General features: G+C 39.2%; 1 protein-coding gene across 2 annotated transcripts in view; it reads right to left on the bottom strand.

The window, feature by feature from the left end:
* The window catches only part of SLC7A2 (solute carrier family 7 member 2), a 66,339-nt gene that overhangs the window by 21,921 nt on the left and 16,891 nt on the right, over positions 1-27,527 (bottom strand). For both annotated transcript variants that reach the window (XM_036085014.2, XM_036085016.2), the window contains exons 2-3: positions 1,882-2,272; positions 1,249-1,404 (exon numbers count right to left, since the gene is read on the bottom strand). In XM_036085014.2, the coding sequence (XP_035940907.1) occupies positions 1,249-1,404; positions 1,882-2,257 (532 nt within the window). In that variant the 5' untranslated portion in view covers positions 2,258-2,272. The remainder of the gene's footprint in view (positions 1-1,248; positions 1,405-1,881; positions 2,273-27,527) is intronic.

Below are 27,527 nucleotides of genomic sequence, written 5' to 3'. Positions count from 1 at the left end.
TAATTCAATGTTAGCTAGGCTGTTTAGAAAGCAAAACAAATGAAATCTATCACCTGTTGAGAAACAATTGTTGTAATTTTCCTTGACATTACAGGTATAATGCCAAATATTTTAGAGCTATAAATTTTGTTCATGTTCCTAACCCTACATGAAATATTTAATGAATGACTTTTTTAAGGGTAAAGCTACTTTTTAAATCATAGAATTTTACAAGTAAAAAGTTCATGATAGAAAGATATTTTTGTCAGACCTTTGTAAGCAAGGGAGAAAGTAACTGGAGATAAGGCTGGACAGGAAAACAAGGGACAGATTATCCAGGGGATATCAGGTAGGAAGTGAGAATACAGTATTTATTCTTAGTGAAATCCTTGATTGGTTGAGCAGGAGTGCAGGTGAGAATGGCAATCACAATAGAAAATGTTTACATAATTAAAACAAATATAAGGTGGCAGCAGGGATTAACTATGCCTACAAAATAAAACTGTCTGCCATCTAAGTGCTTCCTATATACTGGGCAAGAAGTCTTTACAAGATACACACTGATATCCCCATTTTATGGATGAGCAAACTGAGTCACAGAAAGATTATGCCACTCAATGTTCCAAAGATAGTGAGTGGCAAAGTAGGACTGAAAACCTGGTTGTTCTCATTCTAATTCCTGTGCCTTTCTTTCTAAACTACTATGCTACATGACTGTAAAATATGGGAAAATTCTAGCAACAAGTATGTTTGTCTACATAATGTCTACATTAAAAAATGACAGATGGTTTGAATATGCTTCCTTTTCAGCTAAATAACTACATTACATAGATGAAGGCATGAATAGACAGAAATTCTTCTAGAAATAGTATGCTTGCAAATATCCTTAGTTGAGGCTAACAAGATAAAATAAGGCCAAAAATTATACATTCTTCCTTATTGAAACTTCACTGCCATTCCTGCAAATCTCCAATTGGTATTATAACGATGTGCCTTATTTTATTCTTTAGTGCATTCCAAGTATCATTTACTTAGAAGTGTTAGTTTTACTGTTCCACAAAATTTAGATTTATTTTTAAAACATGTCTATCACATAAGAAAAAATGTGATTCCAGCCAGTGATGAGGCCCACAGATACCCAACAGTAACCTAAACATATAAATATGCCACCCTGTCTTGGGAACTCAGTCCCCAAATCCAGTGGTAACTTATTTTCCTGGGATAGTTAGTCTGGCTCATCTCAGGGTGGAGCGCAACTGGCTTCCTTACCTGCTAGAAGTAATATGAGGCACACAGCAAAGAAGTCAGGATACTCTGCAAGGCCGGTGTAATTCATTTTGAAGTACGTCCTGAAAAACTGGCCAATCTGTTTGCTAAGAAGTTCATCAAAGGTGCCACTCCATGCTCTTGCAACACTTGATGTACCTTCCCAAAACACAGAGCATTCAGAGAATATACAGGTCACTGGGAGAAGATGAACATGACATCCTTTGCTACTCTGTTCTAGGATGAACACGGTTTAGTTCAGACAGAATTGAAAATTTGAATCACATATAAAATTATCTCGATAATTTTCCAGTTCTACATTAGTAGCCAATCACGTCCATAAGTGTGGAATCAGCTAACTTTATCTGCATTAAAGAACTATGGTTTTTGGTTTTTTTTAAAGCAGGTTTCCAAACTCACTCAGAAGCATATTCAGAGATGAAGCAGAATCACTGCATTTTGCGATTAGGAGACACTTTAGAGGTGAGATAAATGGGACACACAGGGATCGAGTAACTCACTCATGATCACACAGTCACTAACTAATGCAGACCTACAAGGATCTCTGCCTCAGGAGCTCTAGCTCTACCATTCCACACAGTAGATTGATATTTTTTTTTTTTTTTTGCAACATACCTATCACATAAGATAAAATGAGATTCCAGCCAGTGATGAATGCCCACAGCTCTCCAACAGTGACATAAGTGTACAAATACGCAGACCCAGTCTTGGGAACTCGGGCCCCAAATTCAGCATAGCAAAGGCCTGCCATCACGGAAGCAAGGGCAGCAATGAGGAAGGACACCACGATACTGGGGCCAGAATCTGCTTTGGCCACCTCTCCAGCAAGGACATAAACCCCAGCACCAAGAGTGCTTCCAACCCCCAGAGCAATGAGGTCCATGGTGGATAAGCAGCGGCATAATTTGGAATCTTCTAGACTGTCCAGAGTGACGATTTTTCTTCGGATCAGACATCGGGCAAAAGAGAGCGCAGCTCTGCAGGGAATCATTCTGAAGAGAGTAGCCTGGGGAAGAGAAGGGAGGAGGTTAGAAGCACTTCGGGAACCATCATCCCTCCAAGGATTGACCCAGCTTCTCAACAAAGGTTCAGCACCGGCACCGTTCTGTTTTTGTTTTACTTGTTCCTAGAAATGCCACCTAGAGCAATCAGAGAGAGGGTGGAAGAAGTCAAAGCTGTGAATTTCTTAGAGTTCACTAATCATACACGGCCTTTTAAAAGGGACTGCAAAGAATGGCTTATTTGGGGAACAAAGGAGTGGAAGCTTTGGGTGATTCAATAGATTTGCCACTGTGGTTCATTTGTGCCGCTACAATTTTTAAACATTGGCTGATAGAAATCTCTTCCAGGACACAGCTCATTTGTCCTCACCACAAACAAGGGGATGAGTTACCTCATCTTTTCTTCAATCATTCATCTGACTCCTATTTTTTACACCTTATTACATGCCAGGGATTGTGCTAAGAAATATGTCTAGAATGGTGTGCTGCGTGTTTACCATCTCCAGCATAAGGGGCTTGCAGTCTAGTTATTGTCTACTAGTAGGTAAAAGACGCCATCATTAGGTCTGTTTATATTTCAGTCTCTTCATTTTAATGTGAAACCATGTGAACCTTTTAGAATAAAAAAAAACTCCCCCCAAAACATACCTGGATTTTTCTAAATAAAACTGCTATTCGGCAATGCTCTGAGTATGAATTTGTAGTAAAACACACATGCTTATTTACATTTACTTGAGAATTCTAAATAGATAAATAAGCCCCAAGTCCATGCCAAATATGATGTGTTCTTTTTTAAATAGAATGAATAAGATAGAAAGACATTCTCCCCATATCCTACAGGCCCAAACAACCTAACACTGAAAAAAATTATCAGGTTATAAAACAAAGCATGGATCCTAGTAAGGAAAAAAATATACATGCATTATAATAAAGAGTCTGAAGTTAAAAATGCCGAAATATTAACCGTGATGATCTTTGGGTGGGGAGCTAATTTTTACTTCTATGTATTTCATAGAATATGTATTATATTGCTAATATGTATTTCTAAATTATCTCTAGTAAACATGTACACCTTACATGCAAAAGATCTATAAAAATTAAAAAACCCTACATGGCCTTGTCTATAGAGATGTATAACTCAGCAGACAGGGAAATAACTGAAGAATAGGGAATATAATAGTATATGCAGCTTATCAGTCAATAAAATTAAGCGTATTTAACTTTCAGAAGTTCAGAGTCATGTTTGCCATTTCTGTTGCACAATGATGGACAGAGATGTTATAGTCACTATCAATAACCTGACCTCAGGAGGTCATAGCTTTGCATCTTCTCTGAAGAACTTAGAGCTTTTTATCCTATAAAATAAACCCTTGAACATTTCTCATCCTTCCTATCTATAAAAGACAACCATTATTAAAATTATTGTATTTGAAAAATAATAAAGACGAATTTTCTATATTAAATCTAAATGACTTGATGCTGGTAAGAGACACAGACATTTCTGGAATAGGAATAATCCAGTTTTACACTAAACCTCGTGGAGAAAGCTAGTTCCCTGAACATGACTCACGTATCAATGTAAATGCAAGTGCTTGACTTCAAAAGCAGCTAGTTCAAAGAATGTAGAGAAAAATCCCACAGATACAGGAAAATGAGTGAAAGGTTCCTTGACGGTAAAAATAAAGTGTTACACATAGGTGTCGTCCATACCACCCGACAGAGTGCCGAGCCAGGCACTTCACAAATACTTGTTGAAAAATTTGCAAATACACATGACATCTCCAATTTTGCCAATATTCTAGCTTCCCAAGTCAAAACCTAATATTTCTCTAAATCAAATGTGTGTCAATTTCTACCCCTACCTAGCCTTTAAAGAGCTATATCTCAGATAACACAACCAGAAGGGAGAAAGTGATCTGCTTAAGAACGAATCAGGAAGTGAAAAGGTGAAGTTATAGAAAGACCAGATGAGATGGGGACAGGGGAAGTGAAGGCGTTTACTAAATGCTGACCTTCCGGATCATTCAAGTGTTTTTATACAGAGGTGTGCAGAGATGAAGTAGGGATCCCTGCCAACTGAAAAGTGCTCAGAAATGAAGAACCACTAAATTTTAGTAATGATTTAGGATCATGTGAGAATGGGGACATGTCATCTACAACTTTAGGGAACAAGTGATAGGCAAAATGAAGCACCCCTGTTTGTCACTTAACCAAATGAAACACTCTTTTTTTTTTTTTTTTAAAGATTTTATTTAGTTGAGAGAGAGAGAATGAGAGAGAGAGAGAGAGAGCACATGAGGGGGGCAGTCAGAGGGAGAAGCAGACTCCCTGCTGAGCAGGGAGCCCGACTGATGGAGTGGGACTCGATCCCAGGACTCCAAGATCATGACCTGAGCCGAAGGCAGTCGCTTAACCAACTGAGCCACCCAGGCTCCCCAAATGAAACACTCTTGATAAAGTACTTGGTCAACCCCAGATTTTATGAATAAAAGATGCCAATTCTGCAGCTACTACATACTGAAGGGGAAAGAATCTGGAAGGAAGCAAGGAAAACTAAGAAGAAAGGTGAGTGGCAGGATTGTGGGGGAGCTTTTATTTATTTTTTTAAATTCTTTTTTTCTGGTAATATGGCCACAATGTTGTTTGTGAAATTTCTAAAAAACAAAACAAAACAAAAAAACGCACACAAAATCCACCATAAAAATGAAAGGGAATAAGCCAGCCAACCAATACTACATACCTCTTAGAAACGTGAAAAATAGGGAAAATTTCATGAACAATTACCCAAAATCAATACATGAGTGACCCTCATCTTGTCAACAGAAAAATGAATTTGCTTCCTGTTTACATAGGAAGCAGAAGGGTTTACAGAAATGTACAGCTTTAATCAGATGAGATCTGGGAGCTACTGCCTCTTGTGTATTAAAAATGGAAAGTATTTTATGTTCAGTTTTTCTACGTTGCCCTGAGGAAATACAACAAAGCTGCCACTTGTCAGGCATTCATTTGCTTTGAGTAACAGAAATGCATACGTCAGAAACTCTTCTCAAAACGAACCAGTTACACAATGTCCCTTGCAAACAGCCTCAACTACGCACACCTATCTGATAAAATACTGATTGCAAAAGCTATGACACAAAACCAATTTTGCAGAAATATAATGGGATGAGAGAAAAGCAACGTAAAAACATCCTGGGTCAACTTAATGAATCATTATTAAACAAACATATATTAAATCCTGGCAGGTATATCACACAGTGTTTAGTCAATAAAGAAAAAAGAACCCTGTGCTTTTGTAAATTATGTTTTTGTGGAGACAGACTGATTTAGGAAGGTAGAATGGGCAACAAGGGAATGAGGGAACAAAAGCTTTTTGTACTTACTCTCAGTGATAGAATTTGATATTTACATATATTTATAACTTTTCCTTTTCCTAAAAAGATAGGCTCCTTATGGGAGATGGTTATGATAACTTTATCACACTTCTCCAAGTTATTTTCATTGCTGACAAACAAAATCCATTCATACATATCCTTTGACTCAGGTCTGTATCCACTGTCTTTGCCTGGGCTTTGGTGGGTTGTCTCATCAACAAATAATGATGCAGGTAGAATATGCAGGAATTTTGAAGGTAATTCCGTTGGTCTGGAGGGCACAGTTTTTCCAAGAGCAGACAATGATCTGCACCATCATATCCACTGTGAGCTATTGCTATTGTGACCGAGGATTATTATTTCCTCCAGAAATATATAGTAAAGGACAATCATCTAAGCTTTTGGAGAAGACTTTTGAAAGAAAGCTTAGATTTGAAAATGCTATTAACCAAAGGAGGGTTAGGAGAGATCTACCATATACCCTCTAGCAGAAAAATCTCTGAGCGAATTTAATGAATTCGATGATACAGTTAGATCTTCCTCAGTCCCTCCCTCGCCCCTAACCCTAAGTATAACTGTTTCAAGACACCTACCTCCCTGATGGAGCCCTATTAATTCTTGCCAGAAAGCTAAATTACTTCCTCAGCAACTTGGAATCACCTCCTTCTCAAAATTCTCCAACCCAGGCTACAAACTTGACAGAGAATTTTAGGTCAAGTAAATTCCTAGCTCTGAGGATATGATGATGCCCCAGAGCAGACTTCCCTTCAACTAACCACAGAAATCTTTTAGAATCTGCTAAATACAGTCAAAAGTCAATCCTGGATTTTCACTTGTGTTCAAACGTTTGATGTAGTATTTAGTCTCATAGAAGTGAATCTTTCCTCTCCTCCCCTAAGTAAAGCAAAATCTCACACTTAATCCTCTGTGTCAGTATCGCAGGTCCTGACAATAAATCTTACAGGAAAAAACAGCTGCAGCTAGACAGTGGGGTGGGCCTTCCAACAAATCCTCCACAAATTAGCTGCTCAGAAACCACTTTTTCTTGCCTCATTTGAGTTGCTAGTTTCATGATGAGACAATCTGCATTTTCAGTTTCTGGACTGACAGGGGGAAAGGAATTAAACCTTGTAAAGAACTGGGATCTCTGCCCCATTGTGATTTTCTCTCTTCTGAACTAGAGCTTTGGGGTTTGCAATCTCCAGGCTCCGTATCAATTATATTTCTACAAGTTTAAAGCTCAAAAACATATTTTCAAATTATATTGTAGGTTAAATAATTTAGCAAAAAGGAGAAGAGGGATACGGACATAATACCATTAAATTATTGACTTTCATTCTTTTTATGTATGTTTAAGAGATTAATTTCTCAAAAAATATATTGAAAATATAACGCAGGATAAGAGATCATCGAAAATGGTTAACTGTTCACTTTGGTTAGTAAAAACAAAAACAAACAACAACAAACCTTTGCATTCAAACCTAAAACTTTTCTTGTTTTGAGAAACAAAAATACTTTTTCATATACATTTCACTTACATTTGGTCCAAAGCTTATCTTTTCTCCAAATCAAATTTTCTGAACAATATCTTCTTCCAGAATTTTCTCCAGATAGGTGAACACAAATGCAGAAATAAGTAAAAATCAATCACCCAATTCAGGCCAATAATCAACGTAGCAATGACATTTATATTTTCTTCCCTTTTATATCAAATCAGTACTATAAGGAAGTTAAACTATTTCATAATTTCTGATACAAAATCCAGACAGAGACAAGCATCTTTCCTAAGGACATCCAACAAATAAATGAACAGCTGATAGAGTTTGCAAAGGTAGCTGGTACTTTACAATGTGAACCCATTTATCTTTATTTAGTAAAGGCAAAAATCCAGGAATAAGGTATCCCTTGCCGTTTCATTGAGATAGATGCAGAGCAACTAAAAAAACATTAAGTTTTCCACGGGCGCCTGGGTGGCTCAGTTGGTTAAATGTCTGCCTTCTGCTCAGGTCATGATCTCAGGGTCCTGGGATCAGCTCCACATTGGGCTTCCTGCTCATCGGGGAGCCTGCTTCTCCCTCTTCCTCTGCCCTCCCCCCCATACTCACTCTCTTTCTCTCAAATAAATGAATACAATCTTTTAAAAAAACCTAAAACATTAAGTTTTCCAGCTTCAGTTTTCAGGGTTGGAATAGAGGGGAAGTAAAAAAAAAAAAAAAAAAGAAAAGAAACCAGAGTCCTCAGCACCTTGGTAACCAGAGTATCTGCCCAGTCAGCATCTCACTTCCACCATCAAGGATCTTGGTGGCACACTTCGGCACCAGGCAGATGCCCATCCCCGTTAGGTATTAGCAATCCCTGGCTAATAAATCACTCTGAATGCCAGAGGGTACCACCTGTTCTCTCTCCCCTGGCAGCTAGGGAAGGAAGTGTGTCCTCTGCTGGGCCCTGTCATCTTCTACGTACCATTTCCAACATCAGGAGAGGCCCTTTCCAAAGTGGTTTCACACCCATCCCAAGTCTGTAAGTGCTATACTAATAAAACTAACATTCATTCAGCATTTCCCATGTGCCAGGTATTGATCTAAGTCCTTTTAGTTTATTCCTTCAAGAATCTTCACAGTATCCGCATAAGATCAGGACTCCTGTGGGCGCCTGGGTGGCTCAGTTGGTTAAGCGACTGCCTTCGGCTCAGGTCATGATCCTGGAGTCCCTGGATCGAGTCCCGCATCGGGCTCCCTGCTCGGCAGGGAGTCTGCCTCTCCCTCTGACCCTCCTCTCTCTCATTCTCTCTCTCTCAAATAAATAAATAAAATCTTTAAAAAAAAAAAAAAAAAAAAAGATCAGGACTCCTCTGAATCTCATAGCATAGATGAGGAAACAGAGACCGAGAAAGGCTGGGCAATATTACAGTTAGCAGGTGGAACGAGGGATGAACCCAGCAGGTATGACTCTGAAGCTTTTATTCACAGCCACTAACTAGGCTGTCCCACCGCCTTGCAAAGGAGCTGTCATGACCCACCTACCCACACCTCCTTGAAAGAAGGAAGAGGATCTGTTCCCACAGCACTGTCCATCCCGCCCCCCCTGCCCCAAGCCACAGATAACCAGACCAGAGACAGGCCCCTGAGCGGGTACGCTCAGTCAATCTTCTTGAAAACCTGAATATCACAACTAAAACGGTCAGCTGGTCCAGTGCTCAGGCTGAAGTCGTGCAGACTGGGAGCCAGGCTGACACTATGTGGAAACCAAGTAGCTGAGAGCAGAAGCCAGACGGCAGTGATTTAAGAGAGCAGAGGGGCCTGCCACCCCAGCAGGGAGACACAGAGGGGAACGCGCCGGTCAACTTCTCTCTTCCCTGAGGCCTTGCCGTCCTTCCTGATGTTGGGTGTGTGAGAGTCCCCGGAGTCATTTCAACAAACTCGCTGTTCACATAAGCTATTTTGAGTGGTCTCTGTTCCTTGAAACTGGAAGCTACTAAAGAAAATGAAGGTGTTATCAGTAGGTCCTACTCTATGGGGCTCTACTCCCAATTTCAACCCTTCAAGACTTCTGCTACTTCTTACCATTTCTGGTGAATTTCCTGATAATCCCTCTTCTTTCCAAGAGCAGGTAATCTGATGGAATAACTTAATTTGTTCAGATATTTTTCCAATAAGGTACTCATTGAGTGGAATATGCATTAGGCCTGTCCTTTATACCCACCTACCTGAAAGACACAGCTTTTTACAAGGCGGAAGAAAAATCTTGGTTCAATATACCATAGAGCTTAGGGGCTTGAGGAGAAGCTAGGAAAATGGGGTAAGCAGAGGGGTCCCTAGGCCATGCAAGGAGCTTGAACTTTATCCTGAGGTCAGTGGGGGAATCACTGAAGGACTTTAGGCCAGATATACAACTTGACAACTATCATTCTGACTGTATTATAGGGAAGGGATGAGAAAGATCAAGACTGGAGTTAGGAAGAAAGGAAACCAGGCTCCTGAAATGATCAAGGCACAAGGGACTCTGACCTGCTCTAGAGTGAAGGCAGTGGGGTGAAGGGAAATGAATGATCTCTGAGCTGTTCAGGAGGTGAAGGATACAGAAGTTAGTGACTGGAATTTGGGCCCATGGTTTCTAGATGGTTTGTGTGTCCTTTACTTAAGGAATAAGAGAGAAAGTTTCTTTCTGACCACCCTGATTTTAAGATCTGTATGGGACTGTCACATGGTCAACAAAGCTTAAGAAGACAGAAGACAGGAGATAGGAGAATTACCAGCACAGAGAGGAAATTAAATGGACAATATCACCCAGTGACAGATTGTATATGAGAAGGGAAGGGAACAAAACACCAAAGATCCACACATTTAAGGAATGGGAAGAAGAAGAACCCATAGAGGGGCTGAGAAGAAGAGACAAGAGTGGTAGAAGGAACCGGAAGTTCTGACCCAAAAGGGGAGTGAGCCTTTGAGGAAGGAAAAGAGTGGTCAATGGGGCCAGGCAGTGCTTGAAGAGAAGGAACAAAGTATGATCTGGGGATTTAGTGACAAGGAAGTCTTTGGGGACCTTGACAGAAGAAATTTATGTGGCTTTGTGAGGGTGTAAGCCAGGTGCATTGGGCTGAGAAATGAGAGGTGGGGAAACAAAGAAAAGCTCAGGTGGTTTTTTTCAAGCAAATGACATGAGGAGCCCATGGAGTCAAAGGGAGACTTTGTATAAAGAAGGAATTTACTGCGTTTAGACCCTGAAGGGAAAGTGCCTGTAGAGAGAGATAGAGAGGTAGAACATAGAGAAGTGAGAATGGATCAAGAAGGTCCTTGAGATGTGGAAGACTGGGATCCAGAGCTGAGATGAAGAGTCAGGTAGAAGGAGAAATGGCACCTCTGCCCTAAGAGTCAAGAAGGAGGACAGGGGAGGACAGGGCCAGACAAGTTTGTAGGCTAGGGGGTAGATTGCTGAGCTCTCATTTTATCGAGAACTCGTAAAATTCTAATTTTATGTGGCATATACAGTTGACCCTTGAACAACGCAGGTTTGACCTGCACAGGCCCTCATGCACACATTTTTTGAATAAATACAGTACAGCTTTATAAATGTATTTTCTCTTCCGTAAGATTTTCTTCATAACATTTTCCTTTCCCTAGCTTACTTTAATGTAAGAATACTGTATAGAATAAGTATAAAATACAAAATATGTGTTAACTATTTATATCATCTGTAAGGCTTCTGGTCGACAGTAGGCTATTAATAGCTAAGTTTTGGGGGAGTCAAAAGGATTTCTGGATTTCTGACTCTGAGGAAGATGGGTGCCCCGACCCCCATGTTGGGGGCAACTATAGTTTATAGATGACAATAAAAGGGAATGAACAATTAATGTCAGAATTATTTTAGCAAAACTGTCTTTGGATGATTGATTGTTTTGTTTTGATCATGGAAAACTTGTACTCCCACTCTAAACATGAAAAAAATAAATGCATATTAACTTTAAATATATGCTTCTAGAATACAGATTAAAACTTCCATGTCTGGCTCTTTGCATACCCAAAAACAGACACAGTAATATGTGTCATGGTGACTTCATGGAACAAGGCATTCTAAATAAATGAGCTTTCTAGCTAACTAACGTTTAAATCTCTAAAATCATTGACTAGTGTTGCTCCAATCGCCACGATTCAGTGATCCTCCTAAATGCCCCTGAATTCTATTGTGGCTATCTGCTGGGCTAACATGTGCTGAAGCTGCTCATCTTCATAAGCAGCGATGCATTCAGTATTCCTTCTCAAGGAACTGTTTAAAAATAAATTTTAAAATTTGTTAAATTTAATTTGTCAAAATTAAAAACAAACTATTACCTTAATTCTGATTTTACTCCACTTATCCACACAAATTAGAGCCAGCTCAAGGATGTCAAAAAATCCAGATGAACTGGACAAACTCAGGTTCCTGCTAACTAAGAGCCATTGCTCAGGAAGGTTATTTTTACTTATTTCTAGATCAGTAGTTGAATTTCAGATTAAATAATCTAGCAGTATGTTCATGGACTAGGACGGGTGTTAAAAATACAAGAAAGCTCTTTTTGTCTGAAGAAGTACTTTAGAACACTTGGTGTTCTAAATACTTTAGAACACTCTGATTTCCTCTAATCATTCTCCTTCCAAACAGAGTCAAAGTATTCCTCTCAAGTCACCCACCACCCTGCACCCTCCCCCAAAAGCTAACTTCAATTTAATTAATTGTTAGAATTCAACCACTTTTGTTTCAATGCTGAGCAAAATTCCTTCTCTCAAACTGTGGCAGAAAAGGAATTCAAGCAGCATTCAGATTCGTTTTTAGTTCAAGTTCACAAAATTTAGATGGATACTATGCTGAGTGTACCCATGGTTTATGGTTTTGCTGGAAAGTCACTTCTTGAAAATTGTCGTTTTTGAAACTATATTTTCAATTTTGCAAAGCATGTTTGTTTTGATACTTCTTAAAATACAGAAACAATGTGTCACCAGAGATTTGTATCATCAGCATCTTGGCGGATTGTTGAACTACTGCTATTGGCTGAAAGGGGTTTGGAAGTTCATGTTGGCTTCAGATAAATCTAAATAAAACATTTCTATTCTGTGCTCAGAGAAAGTAATTAAAACAGTACCAGTTCATCATCATGATTCAGAACCTCAAAGATTTAAGTTTAGGAGATGAAAACGAAGAAGAATTTTTAAAACTAAAATAATTTGAAATAATGAGGTCCTTTCCACTAAGGTCTGACATTCTTGTCATATTTATGTTCTACTTATTAATATGCCATAACTGCAAACAATTTCCACAACTTAAGTTTTAACCAAACTTTTTCTTAATCCTTGTAATATTGCACAGACTGAATCTGACCTATCAATTGCTGAATGAACTTCAAATTTCTCTAAAAGATTAAGTCTTACAATTCCAAAAAGGAAAAAGGAAATGGTTTAAATGCAATTTACATATATAAGTATACCACATCTTCTTTATCCATTCTTCAATTGATGGACACTTATAATGGAATACTACTCAGCCATAAAAAAGAATGAAATCTTGCCATTTGCAATAACATGGATGAAGCTAGAGAGTATTATGCTAAGCAAAATAAGTCAGAGAAAGACAAATACCATATGATTTCCCTCATAAGTGGAATTTAAGAAACAAAACAAATGAGCACGGGGAAAGAAAGAGAGAGAGAGAGAGAGAGAGAGACAAATCAAGAAACAGACACTTAACTATAGAGAACAAACTGATGGTTACCAGAGGGGAGGTGGGGGGGGATTGGTTAAATAGGTGATGGGGATTAAGGAGGACACTTGTTGTGATGAGCACTGGGTGTTGTATGGAAGTGTTGAATCACTATATTGTACACCCGAAATTTTTCACTGTATGCTAACTGGAATTTAAATAAAACCTTAAAAAATAAATGCAAATTCTAAAGAAAATTCCAAGGGACGTGTGGATACAGGCAGAGGGAGAAAGACAAATACAACTGGCCATTACCATATAGTATGCTTGTGGGTAAGCGAAGTCCAGGGTACTATGGGGACAGACAAGAGGAGGCGCCCTATTGGGACTTAGGCTGGGCTTGGGGACTTCTGGGCAGGAGCCATGACTAACCTGATTTCTTATCCATTCTTCCCCTCTAGAAGTCATTGAAAAAAAAAGAAGAAAAAGAAAAAAGCTGAACACTGCTTAACTAGTCCTCAGAACAAAATAGCATTCATAATCTTTAAAAACTAATTTTGAAATTCTGACAATTTATATAATCAGCCACTTTTAAAATCCATTACTTCAAAGTTTGACCTTTCCTTTATTTGAAAATTTCCTTTTTTGGAAGAGGATCCTGTCTTTTTGTATAAAGACTTAATCTTTTCCTTAATAAATAGTAACAAAACCTTAAAATAATCATATTAATCTGCAAACTCTTAATCAGAAATTCCTGGAAACATCTATTTTGATTTCTAATTTCTAATAGCAATGGCTTAAGTTACTCTACAATTTAAAATTCAAATTATCTCATAATCTGCTAAAAACTCTACTTGGTAATGGCTGATTAATGAGAGTTCCCTAAACAAGTAAATTATTTAAATAATGTGTGAAGAGTGGGCTCCACAAGGAGTATGATTTATAAAAAGAAAAAGTATAGAGCATTAGAAGACCTGCCAATTAAGCAGAAATTTAAAAAATATGTACACACGTATGTACTACTCACAGAGTTTCTCAAACTTCTTTTTAAAAACACTCATTTTTAATCTTCTCATTAGCCCCAATTAAAAACTATTATGTTGGCCTTCTTGCCTCTGAAAACCTCTAGAAGGGTTCTGTATTACAACGTGGCAATGGTCCACCTGGAATGTAACAAAAAGATAAATAAACTCCCTTCATCCTCACACCCCTGCTGCTTTGTGAAGAGCTGTTCCATCTGACCTTCAGAGTTTAGCACCAACATGCAGAGAGAGAAATATCACATGTGGGGCTGGGAATTCCAGCTCCGTCCAGGAAACCAGCACCATTACATCCTAATCCTGACTTTACAGGATAATGCCTGTAAGAGGAAGCAACACTTTGAAACCATGCTGTGCAGAGATTTGAAAAGAATGATTTTGGTCAAAGAGACTTTAATGTCTGTCACTTTAAAATACGCTTGGAAATGCTTATGAATATCAGCGTACTCCAAAATAACAGAGGATTATGAAATACCGGGAGTGAGCCGCACTTTAATACTAGGGATCTATTTAGGTACTCTTGTATCTAATGTGCGTCCTGCCATCTCTCCAGCAACCCCCAACACCTGAGCCTGGGCTTCACAAGCACCCCATGTGCCACGGGGCTCAGCCTGTGCTCTTCCTAGCCTTCTATTTTGCTATTCTCCACATGAACCCTATAGTCCAGTTTGCCCACCGACGACCCCTCACACGTTTGTCTTCTCGCCCACATACAGGTGACAAGATTTATTGGCCTGTGTCACCCCCTTGTCCTCTATGGAGGGTTCATTCTCAGGCCCTCTGAGTCACTGCAGAGACAGCAGGAAGGTTCTTTCTTGCCTTCTCTGTCAGCTCCTGAGTTTCCTTTTGACTCAAAGAGGTAAAACACACACACACCACACTTAGAGAAATTAAAGCTGAGAAGCTGATGTATCTAATAAAGGGCTGGCGGTGGGGTGGGGGCAGGCAGGAGAACACTGCAGCCTAGAGCAGGTCCACTGGCATGGAGAAGGGCTGGTGTGGAGGAAGAGCTGATGTCCTTCAAGAGACACAAGGGAAAGTTGAAATTCCGTTTAGGTATACTGTTGGCAGCTGGTCAGTGTTTCTGGTCAGTGTTTCTTTGAATATGACCCCCCCCCCCCATGGGACTGGGTCCTATGACACTTGGGCAGTGATATTAACTTTCACTTAATCTACACACCCTCCCGCTCCCTCCTCCCCCAGTGAAGGTAAAACTGCTTGTTTGGTGTAAAAAAGATTGCACTCATTTATATACCATCACTTCTAAATAGGATTTCTTTGGCTTAACATGAACGACTGGCAATCAATCTCTAGGAGCCAGTCGGATAGAACAAGCCGAGTCAGGACAACTGACAGAACATCAGGAAAAGGAAAGAGGTAGTTGAACCAAAGATGTGAGATGAAGGACACCTCCTGTGATTGCTGCAGAGTGTCAGGAAAGACAAATGCATCTAAGTAATTCTGCAAAGATTTTTTTTTTTTTAAGATGTTATTTATTTTAGAGAGAGCGAGAGAGAGCAAGAGCGGGGGGAGGGGAAGGGGTGCAGAGGGAGAGGGAGAAGCAGACTCCCCACTGAGCAGGAAGCCCAACTTGGGGCTCCATCCCGGGACCCCCGGATCATGACCTGAGCCGAAGGCAGATGCTTAACCAACTGAGGCACCCAGGCACCCCAAAGGTGTTTTTTTTTAATTGAGATTTAATTGACCTATCACATGGTATTACAAAGATTTTTTTAAAGAATTCAGTTGTTTAATAATCCCCAATGACATTTAATCTTAAAGCCTTTTTAATGCTCTTTAATTTTAATTATAAAGTATGGTAAATGTATTTTAGAAACCTTAACATCACATTTGAAATCCTAATGGATATTTCTTGTAGGGGACCTTGGAGGAAATCATTCCCCACCTCACCTTCAGTGCAGGGCCCCTTTCATTCCTGACGGAGGGGAGGCAGGTGACTCCTCTTTGTCTGGATAGCTCCCAATCATTCTTGATGCCCTCCCCCAAGCTAACTGCGGTCACCCTATTACTTGTTCTCATGGCACTGTATTTTTATGGCACTTTTTCTTTATCATAATTACAGTCAACCACTTGGATGAGTAGCTTTTAATCCTTGTTATGGGTTGAACAGTGCTCCCCCAAAAGATATGCTGAAGTCCTAAATCCTGGTACCTTATTTGGTGACCTTATTTGGAAACAGGGTCATTGCAGGTGTTATCAAGTGAAGATGAGGTCAATAGGGTGAGCCCTAATCCAATATAATTGGTGTGCTTATAAGAAGAGGACAACGCGGGGCGCCTGGGTGGCTCAGTCGGTTAAGCGACTGCCTTCGGCTCAGGTCATGATCCTGGAGTCCCAGGATCGAGTCCCACATTGGGCTCCCTGCTTGGTGGGGAGTCTGCTTCTTCCTCTGACCTTCCCCCCTCTCGTACACTCTCTCTCTCTCTCTCTTAAATAAATTAAAAAAAAAAAACCTTTAAAAAAAAAAAAGAAGAGGACAACGCCATGTGAATGATACACACGGGGAGAATGTCATGTGATGACAGAGGCAGACATCACAGTGACGCAAGCTGAGGAGCACCAAAGATTCATGGCCACCACCAGAAGCTAGAGCACTAAGGACGGAATCTTCCCTGCAGGTTTCAGAAGGAGCATGGCCCTGCTGCCACCTTGGTTTTGGACTTCTAGTTTCCAGAACTCGAGACAATAAATATCTGTTAATTTAAGTTGCCTAGTATGTGGTACTTTTTTATGGCAATGCTGGGAAACTAATATGTTCCTTTAGACTGGAAGCTTCTTGAAAGAAAAGTCTCTATTTTGTTCCCTTGGTGTATTCCCCGTGTATTTAGTGATATGGATAGGAGCACAATAAGTATTTGTTCAGTGAATGAATGAACCAGACTTGGTTTGTAGTCAACTAAAACCCTAGGTTTCTCTTCTCAAAGGTATCAATACAGATGGGTCATTTAGAGTCCATTTTGTTTCACTGATAACTTTAAAAGCCAAATTCAGAATTCTAAGTTTTATATTATTTGGGATTATGTTGTATTACAAATCCATCAATCAATATACTAAGTACCCTACCTATCTTTATATCTGCAAATTTAATAAGCATGTCTTCTATCTTAATCCAATGATAAATGATTAAAACTGTTAAACCTGACAGGGCCAAGGACAGAGTACCATGGCATGCCACCAAGAACATCCAAACTGGTATCGACCCATTAATCAACACTATGGGTATATCATGCAACCAACTAGAAATCCACATTTCTCTCCAGCTCATCCAAAGGTTATCACAACACATAATGGGAAATGCTTTCTGAAATCCTAATGCATTATGTTTAATCTTCCCAAATCCACCAGCTTAATAACCATGTAAAGACAGAGCATGGAGTTTATAAGGCATAACTTGTCCTTGGTGAATTCATGCCTTTTGGAAATCAGTCACTTTCCACCTGCAAACCACAAACTGCTAAGAGTTTGCTGGTGAACTGTGTCCAGCACCCTCATCTGTGGTTTCCAGGATCTACACTGGCCTCCGTTTTGAAAGTAAGGGTAATGGCCTCTTTCCTTTCTCCTGCCCCCTTTCTTGTACTTCAGGGCACCTCCAAGATTACAGACGGTCATTCCACACTCATCTCTACCAATGATTTTAATATCACGAGGTATAATTCATCCAGGCCTAATATTGTGAACTAGCTGGAAGCAGCTAGGATCTCTCTCACCAATTTGGTTTACGGGCTCCCCTTCAGTTATTTGTTCTGTCTTTCTATTTAGATAACCACTTTTCTGGTAAAGAGAAAAGCAAAATAGGGATAGCTGGTCATTTAGGGAATGTTCTAAGGTACAAGCAAATGATTTCCTTGTCACCAAAAGACAAACATTTTATGGATATTACCAAAAAGTGTAGTTTGTACGAATTCTTTGAACCTTCTAAACTCTCACTCCTCACCCTCTCTATTTGGTTTATCTTATGCCAACAAAGACCAAGTTTGTTTAAGAATCTTTCACTGGAAGTTTTCAACAAATCCTGCTTGCGAGAATGTCCTTGTTTGCAAGCAACAAAACAAAGTTTCATCATCTATGGCTCTAGCACCATCGCGCTGTTTAATGTACTCTGAGCGCGAGCTCACATGCACCCAATCATCACCAGTGAAGTACATAGAATCCTACTGCGATAATTTGAAGGTAAACAGCTCATTGTCAAATTTAAACCCAGGCAAACCAATCCTTCCAGATTATCACTTATGCCTTCCTCAGGACTTGCCAGTCCTACAGTTTATGCATCCAAACCCCTATCTGTGTGAAGTCCTTTTTCTAGGACATTTTTCTGTTGAGTGTAAAGACGATTTATTGAGGAGTAAGAAAAAAATGCAACAAATACTAATAATTATAACTATGATTATTGGCTACTTTTTTGTTTCCTATTCTAGAGCTTATTTGTTTTTTTCCCTTAAGACTTCTAAACACTTCCTTTTTCTTCAAATAGAGAAATACTCATACCCAAAATATCCTTTCTAATGGGGCATACAAAGAGCTTAGCACATCTAAGATACTCAATGATGATATTTTTCAACTTAAAAAGTCAAGGCAACCTCCTTGGTGGGCTGAAAGGCTAACTTTAACACAAATATAGCAAAAATACCAGGGAAATATGTGGAAAATGGCTCCATGTTAGATTATAACTTCATCTAGACACAGTGATAGAGAGTCTAGCTCTGAGACATTCTTGATTCTTGCCCCAATCAATAATTTTTGGTAATTTCTCCACTTCCAATAGTTAAAGTGCTATCACTACACAGCAAGTAAGTGAAGAGAAACTGGTCACCTATGCCAAGAACTTGTTCCTAAGAGCATATTGTGGCTCTGTATTTTTCCCTAATACAAACAGCATAGAAAAAAAAATGTGAAAGTTACAACTATGTGCATAAATGCATACACATTTCAGCCAATTATTTTATTTATTCTGGAGGTTGAGAATGAAGGGGGAAGGGGTGTGCAAATTTCTTTTGTTCATCCCTTTGCAAAGGCAGTAACAACAAAACAGCCATTATTGCCATCCTTCCCGGCATCCAACAGAAATTTAAAAGGGCCCTCATGCAAAGTTAAACACCTCTAGAAAATTCAAAGAGAATCAGCTGTAGTTATATGACCATCCACACTCATTTGATCCTATAGTCAAGTGATAAAAGCAGATTCCTAAAAGCAGCCCAGTATAGGAAAAGCTTTAGAGGACTTTAGAGGCAGGCAAGTGGGTGTTTAACTCTCAGCCCTTATCTTCTCACTGGTAAAATGAAGATATGATTCTCATAAGGTAGTTCTGAGGGTCAAATGAGATAAGACATGTGAAGTGCCTACTACAGAGCAGGTACTCAAGGGAAGGTAGTAGCTGTTGTTAATTTATTTATTATAATACAAACCAAGGACAGGTGTTTGACATTCACATCTTGGAACGCCCAATATAATCCATTTATAAAAGCCACTGATGTTTATTTTAAAAGATTTGTAGATAGATAGAAATTGAGATTTAGAATGAAATAGACTGCTAGTCTAGTACTCAAGTTTTCAAGGAGAAAACTAAGTCCAGGGACAGACAGCTAACGGGCTAGCTCAGAATGCGGGTCTCCCCATTCTACCCAAGCAGTGTTAAGTGCAAAACATGAGAAAAAATGTAGAACACATATAAAACACAAATTAAAATGACCTGAGACATGTATAAAAGATCAAGAATTATACTAAATATGATTGACATATTTTCTAGTTAAAAGTCAGAGTATAGATTGAATTTTTTAAAAATTATAGTTCTATGTGTTATTACAGAGAAACATCAAATCAAAAGAAGCTGGAAATGCTGGAAGTACAGAAAAAACAACCAGGCAAATGCGAGTAATAAATGAACGGAGACAGAAAAAATAAATAAATAATTACTAATAAAAAACAAAGCCAAGGTAGATATATTAACATAAGCTACAATAGGCATTAAAGACAAAAACCTTATTAGGGCCATTACATAACGTAAATAGATTAAACTTGTTGGGAAATTATAACCTCAAAATCCATGAAGCAAAAATTGAGAGAACTATAGAAAGAAACTGACAAATGCATGTCCATAGTGGGAGATTTCAACTTCCCTTCATCAATTGTTGATGTTAAAGAAAAAATGATCAATGCCGCGGGTGATTTGAAGGTCACAATTGGTTGGACTTAGTTCACTTACAATCAGTAATTAGAATATGCTATATGTCAGTCTAGTGGAGATCAAGCAGTGAACAAAACACAGTCCTTACCCTCATGGAAATCACATACCAGATGAGGAGACAATAAACACTATGGAAATAAATGCAGAGCACAGATATGCACAGAACCTTGCATCTAGCAATTAGACAATCCGTACTCTGAAAGCCCATGAGAAACATACACAAAAACCAATATAACTTTAGACCACTTAAAGTAAATCTCAACAAATTTCAAAGGAAACCAAATCTTACAAATCTGACCACAATGCAGGTTGGTCTTTTAGATCAATCACAAATCCATTTTAAAACCCAAAGTTTTGGAAATCTATGAATACACTGAAGAAATTCAGAATAACTTGATAGCTTTCATAGAGCTGCACGTTTAGAAAAGTCTTCCAAACACTACATCAAAAACTAATGATGTAATGTATGATGATTAACATAACATAATATAAATAAATAAACAAATAAATAAATGAATAGAAAAGTCTTCCAAGTTTTAAATGTCCTACTTGTATGAAAAGAACTACATATAACCTACTCTAGTAGAGTTGGGCTGAATTTTTTAATATGTTTATCCCAGAACCTACCTGTTCCTTCCAGTGTTTTTTTTTAAACACTGTTCACCATTTAAAAATGATGAAAATTTAAACCTCTTTTGCATATCTTCATTTCAACTTCATTACCACATTCTCTGTATTCATTAGGATTTAGGTTCAGCTACCAGTGACAGAAAACCCCAAATAACAGTGGTTTACCCCAGGGGCTTATTTCACTGACATATGAAGTCTAGAGGCCATATGCCCAAGCTCCACTGGATCAAGGGCACATCAAGACATCTTCTAACTTGTTCTCCTACCATCCTCACTATACAGCATTCACTTTATAGTCTAAAGAAGATCTTCAAACTTCAGCCCCATTCTTGCCTTCCAATCAGTGAGAAATAGGAAGCAGGAAGGTGTCTCAGTTAATTTGGGCTGCTAGAACAAAAATACCATAGACAGGATGGCTTAAACAATAAACACTTATTTCCCACGGTCCAGAGACTTGGAAGTCCAAGATCAAGGCACCAGCAGACTCAGTGTCTGGTGAGAGCCCACATCCTGGTTCATAAATGGCCTTCTTGCTGTGTCTTCATGTGGCACAAGGGACAATGGAGCTCTCAGGGGTCTCTTTTATAAGGACAATAATCTCATTTATGAGGGACCCACCCTCATGACCTAATCACCTCCCAAAGACCCCACTTCCCAATACTATCACTCTGGGGGTTAGGTTTTCAAAATATGAATTGAAGGGGACACATTCAATCTGTAACAGAAGGGATGAGGAGAAGACCCCCCTTTCTTTAATGTAGGCTCCACGCCCAATGTGGAGCCCCAACACGGGGCTCAAACTCACAACCCTGAGATCAAGACCTGAGCCAAAATCGAGTCAGATGCTTCACTGATTGAGCCACTCAGGCACCCCAATTCCCCCTTCTTTTAAAAGATACTTTGCAAAAGTCACAAAAGACACTTTTCCTTACTTGATATTAGCTAGGATTAATCCAATGCATCAAGGGAGACTAAGAACCTAGTCTCTATTTTGGGTGAAAACTTGGAAGATGTGGAGAAAAACAGCACTCTATTAGGTCATCTGAGAAAATGTGATAAAATATAGTTAAGAATTCTGTCCAGTCTCTTCTGAGCCGTTTACCAGGTGGTACAAATGAGTGTGTGGCACGCTCAGGTCCCCGTATGCGTACTCAGCCTTGCTTCGCTGGGGCCAGTAGGGTTTTCAGTCTCTAGGGCCTCAAGTATAGTCTGGATCATTCTTGTCCTCTTGCCTAGAAGAGGTTATGTTGCTGAAGCCACCTACCTTTAAAGCACAGCCTGATATTCTGTAGCTTCCACTAAGAGAACTTCAGTTAAAACAAATTCCAAATATAATTTCCTGGGCACAGACCACTGGGTCCTATCTCCCTAAGAAGGAAGCTGCTTGACCGAAAACTTTAAAGTGGGAAATGAAAGCATTAAGCAACTTGCCTTCACATTTGGGTTTGATTTCTTCATTTTACAACCCACTGCAGGCTAACAACGTATCATTCTGGGCATGGACACAAGAAAGGAGTTGGGCTTTCTTCAAGGCTTTGCTTTGGGTTTTCCTCCTTAGCCAAGCATATCCTGGCACCCATGCTAATGAGGGACTTGCTGCCAGAAAGCCAAAAACAGGCCACAGCCCAGCACCACTTCTTCCAGGGAAGAGCCCATCTTTGGGGCTCCTGGCACAACCCCTGGGCTGGGTCCTGCCATGGCTGTTCGCACAGCCAGGTCTGGCCCAGAAGCAGGAGTCCCGAGGCCCTCAAGAGATGGCAATCCGCTATGGATAAGACAGCAGAACTCTCCCACTGTCATTCCTTAGCCAAGAAGTTCACACACACTAACAGGACAGAAACAGTGTGCCTAGAATTAACTATGAAGGAAGTATCAGAACCCTGCCAAGTGAACCTGATGTAAATGCTTCCAGTTCTACACTGTCCCCTTCCCACCAATCACAAAGAGCAAACAGAGGCCATGTACAGGTGCTTTTTTGTGTGTGTGTGTGTGCGTGGGAAAAACACATCTAGAAGTATGCCAAACATTGCCTAAACTCTATGAGGCTTTCCCTCCATTTTTCTGAAATATAAACATGTCTTTTGACCTCCCTCTATCAAAATATACAGTATCATATTTTTTTTTAAAGATTTTATTTATTTATTTGAGAGAGAGAATGAGACAGAGAGAGAGAGCACGAGAGGGGGGAGGATCAGAGGGAGAAGCAGACTCCCTGCCGAGCAGGGAGCCCGATGCGGGACTCGATCCCGGGACTCCAGGATCATGACCTGAGCCGAAGGCAGTCGCTTAACCAACTGAGCCACCCAGGCACCCTATACAGTATCATATTTTAAATATATTTTTTTCCTCAAAGGCAAGTACCCTAAAAAGGCTCAAGGATGACAAAAAAGACTAATAGGAAAAAAAGATGTAGTTACCTTACATATATATTAGCCTAAATAATAACATCGGCAAATCGGTGACATTATCATTATGGTACTATGTTTTCTTTCAAAATCATGTCATATCTAAGCCTGAAGTAGGTTCACAAAGGTCATTTCAGAACACATGTTTTAGCTTGAGGTTAAAATTTTAAGTGACTTTAAAGCAGGTAACAGAATGTATTTGCTTTCAAGATACTTAAAAACTTTTTTTATATAGCAGCTCTGTGGTCACAAATCAAGACTGGAATATAAAATAAACATGTTACTCTATTTAAAAAGATCTCTTTGAAGACTTGGAAATGTGTACATATGAAAATACTAACACTACCACTCATGGGACTTCCCAATTATGCCCAATTACCTCAATTTAAAGTGTCAGTGAGCATGGTTCTCATTCCTGTAGCCTCAGCTCATCCCATGGTCCTCACATCCCAGGAGCTCAGTTACTCCTTGCTGCAATTCAGACACCTCACTGCCCATCAAAATACAAACACCTTTTCTCCCCAAAGTCCAAACTGTGAACCCAATCTATATTTCTAGCCTAATCCTCTTTATGATTAAATCAGTGAATACAAGTAAAGTGGTTAAAACAGTGCCTAGCACATAGTATGTCCTCAGTAAACGTGAGCTATTACTAGTATTCCTCTTCTTTCCTTCTTCCTTTCCTCTCCCTCTCCCCCTTCCATCCCACCTTATTTCAGTCAAGGCGAATTATGTGCTATTTTGCCACTAGGTCCTAGACTTTTCAGAGTCCTTTGTTTATGCTGTTTCCCTGCCAAGAATAAGACTGTCTTCTTAACCTCATCTCCGCTACTGGATATCCTTTCCAGATATCCTCCTCTTTCTAGGTCTTTTTCAAATCCTACCTTCTTCATGAAACTTCCTCTTAATCCCTTCAAGTGGAAGTGATCTCTCTTTGAAAAGTCCATAATATCCTGTTGACACTTCTCTGGATATGGCATTCATCACCTGTGACCTAGATTAGAGCACCATATGTATTTGGCTTATCACTCTTGTCCCTAGCACGTACACATTTGGTAAACCTGCTGGGCAGAAACTGTGTTCTATGTATCTTCATATGAACCCTTTGGAACATAGCACACACCCCCTGAATTGAAAAAGATACTGAAATATTTTTAATTGTTTAACAATTTTTTTTAATTTTAACAATTTGTGTTGAAGTGCTAACATTTTTTTATTGAAGAATTAAAGATTTTACATATATGTATATATTATTTATTATAGCCAAAAATACATTTTCCATCTATCTCTGAACTTGATAGGACTCTGCTTTGAAACATATGCCACAGTAAGAAATTGTCTACCTTTGGTGATTCTTCCCTAAAACACATTTGCTATTTGTTACACATAAACTGTTTTAAGATTTAAAACTCATTTGTCACTTATCAAAGTTTCAAAATGGCCTATTTCTAAAATCAACACCAAATAGTATTCAAAACTAAATATAGCTTGAATATATGTTTCAGTATGGTAATCACTAATAAATCCTTCTTACAGAAAACTCTTATTTTCCCCAATTCATTGTTGAGGAATAAGATGTTTCATTCTATGAAATGTGCTACTGGTAGACAGTCATGGTAGACTGGATCCATTACCAGGGTTCATAAAAGAAGAAGCAGAGTACTCTTCTTGGGTCAATCTGGAAGGCTTTATGGAGAAGACAAAGTAGAGAATATTTTAAACAATCGGAAAGAATCAGTTTGGCAAGTTGAATGTGAATATCTGTTTTAGGAACCTGGCCACTCTTACTCAGAAGATCTGGAGAAACTCTCATTCTCTCTATATGAGTGACCTTAAAGTGAATGAGGGGGACAAGACGCAGTAGCAGGGGAAAAAGAGAAAGAGTCTGAAGGGTTTGAGGCAAAGATGAGGGAACCACAAAGCAACTGGCAACAAGCACCTCCGGATAAGGCATGGTCGGAGGCAAAAGAAGAGCCCGATAACTCCACATCCATAGTGGAGGCTGACCTGGGGGCACAGAGCTGGAAGGAACAGGATTCAGAGCAAGCAACTTGCAATTACCATGGGAAAAGAAAATGGCAGCAAGAGTATTGATACTGCTTAAAGAGAACTCAATCATCAATTTAAAATTTAAGAAGGGTCCTCGTAAGTTCCTGGAATGAGACACGTTCACAAAGTGTATACAAATAGATCACCTCTATGACTTTCACTTTTGCTGCTAGTACTGATGCTCACATTTATCAAGGGCATTCTAGGTTTCAGGAGCTGGGCTAAGTGCGTTACATTTATTAGCCCAACCAAATTGCCCAATACCCCTATGAGGTAGGTACTATCACTATCCTTACTTTATAGATGAGAAAACCAAAGCATAGAGAGGTAAATACTAGCCAGGACCTATCAAAGTCAGGACACAAAATCAAGTCTGCCTGACTCTCCATAACAAAATATATGAACATTAGCTTTTTAGAAGCAATGTCAAAGTCTCACAATTTAAAAACAACAACAACAAAAAAACGAACTACTACTTCTTTTTTTCCTCTTTTTTGCTCATGTTTCTCTTTCATTGCAGCCCCTGAAGTTTTTGGTTGGTTTGCACCATCTAAAGAGACAGGCACAAAGTTTACATTTCTGTCAGAACCGACAGTTTCCCAGGATGAGGGCCGGATTGAGCAAACAGTGGTCTGAGGAGCAAAGCGTTAACCAGCCCATCCCAGAAAGTGAAGCAGAGGCGGTTCTCTGCCAATAAATAGTCCAGTTATGAAGTACACATTCTAAACTGAGCTGAAACACTATCCAGAGTGTGCCTTAAGGAAAGAAACTTGTCCCCACAGCCTGGGTAAAAGCCAATGTGAGCTAATGGTTACATCGTCAAGCTCAATATAGCATGAACAGGAGGAACTCAGAATCGATGAAGTTGCAGGATACTCTTCCTTTAGTTTTGCAGGTTCTGCAGCAAGCAAAAAGGAAGAAAAAGGAATAAATATTTGAGACTATCCACTAGGAAGAAAAAAAAAATCAAAGCGGTTCCATTTTACCAAAGGCTTTGAGATATGACAATAAAAAGGAATAGTTGGGGTCATGCACGGCTCTCCTACTGGGTTCTGGGTGCCTGATGTACGTTCTTTTATTAATCCCTCACAACCACCTCAGGGCAAGCACTGTCTCATCTTCAGATGGGGCAACTGCTGCTCAGAGATGTTCAGAGACTTGCCTAAGATCTCTCAGAGCTAGATTTGAATCTAAGGCTGTATAGCTCCAACCTCGATGCCCCTTCCTCTAAGTCAAAGAAAAGTGCAGAATTCTAGCTGTTCCCAGGCTCTTGGCAGTCCATCTGACACCCAACTGATGAAAGAAAGACAACTTGAAGGTCGTCATTAAGATGTTATCAAAAATATACGTGGAACACTTTGGGATTTTAAAACCTTATCTCCAAAAGAGTTTCACCGAGTTTCTCCACTTTTCTTTGACCCAGAGGAAGGGGCATGGATGTTGGAGGACTGGAGGAGATTATGCTAAGTGAAATAAGTCAAGCAGAGAAAGTCAATTATCATATGGTTTCACTTATTTGTGGAACATAAGGAATAGCATGGAGGACATTAGGAGAAGGAAGGGAAAAATGAAGAGGGGGAAATCGGAGGGAGAGATGAACCACGAGAGACTATGGACTCTGAGAAACGAAAAAGGGGAGGGGGGTGGGGAGATGGGTTAGCCCGGTGATGGGTATTAAGGAGGGCACGTACTGCATGGAGCACTGGGTGTTATATGAAAACAATGAATCGTGGATCACTACATCAAAAACTAATGATGTATTGTATGGTGACTAACATAACATAATAAAATAAAATTTAAAAAGTTTAAAAAAAAAGAGTTTCACCCTTCGAGCTCATGAACACTACCACCTTAAGACTGAAAGTGTAATAATTATTAAAATATCAGCAATGGAGGAAAAATTTTAAGAACCAGGAAGAATAAATAAGCATCATAACTTATGTCTACATTAAAATTTTTAACAAATATTAAAACTCATTTCTTCTCGCTACAAAAACCTCCAGTGATCTAATATAAGAAGACTTCTTGCAATAAAAAGCTGGGGACTTTTACTGCTTTCATTAAGGCATACAACATTTTCTGAAACACCATATTAATTTTATAATTTATCTAGTTCATTCTTCACCCGTGTCTTGGGTTCTCAAATAGCTAATATTCTCCATTCTCCCCATATTTCTAAATTCAAAACATTATTTCAAAACAAATGAAGTCTTTTGTTTCTACAAATCACATCTTTCATGTTTTCATTTTGCTTACATTTTATTCCAAATGGCCTCTGATAATATCAAGCACCTTTCCCCTCTATTACCAAAAGCTTTTCTGCGGCCTCGTTTTGTGTCTGGGAATTAACTGATGTAATTCAGTAGGAGTCAACATTATTTTTTTAATCC

Source organism: Halichoerus grypus, chromosome 3 (assembly GCF_964656455.1).
Source record: "Halichoerus grypus chromosome 3, mHalGry1.hap1.1, whole genome shotgun sequence".
Classification (NCBI taxonomy): Eukaryota; Metazoa; Chordata; class Mammalia; order Carnivora; family Phocidae; genus Halichoerus; species Halichoerus grypus.
The sequence above is the reverse complement of the archived record's forward strand: the minus strand, read 5'-3'. Positions and strand labels throughout refer to the sequence as shown.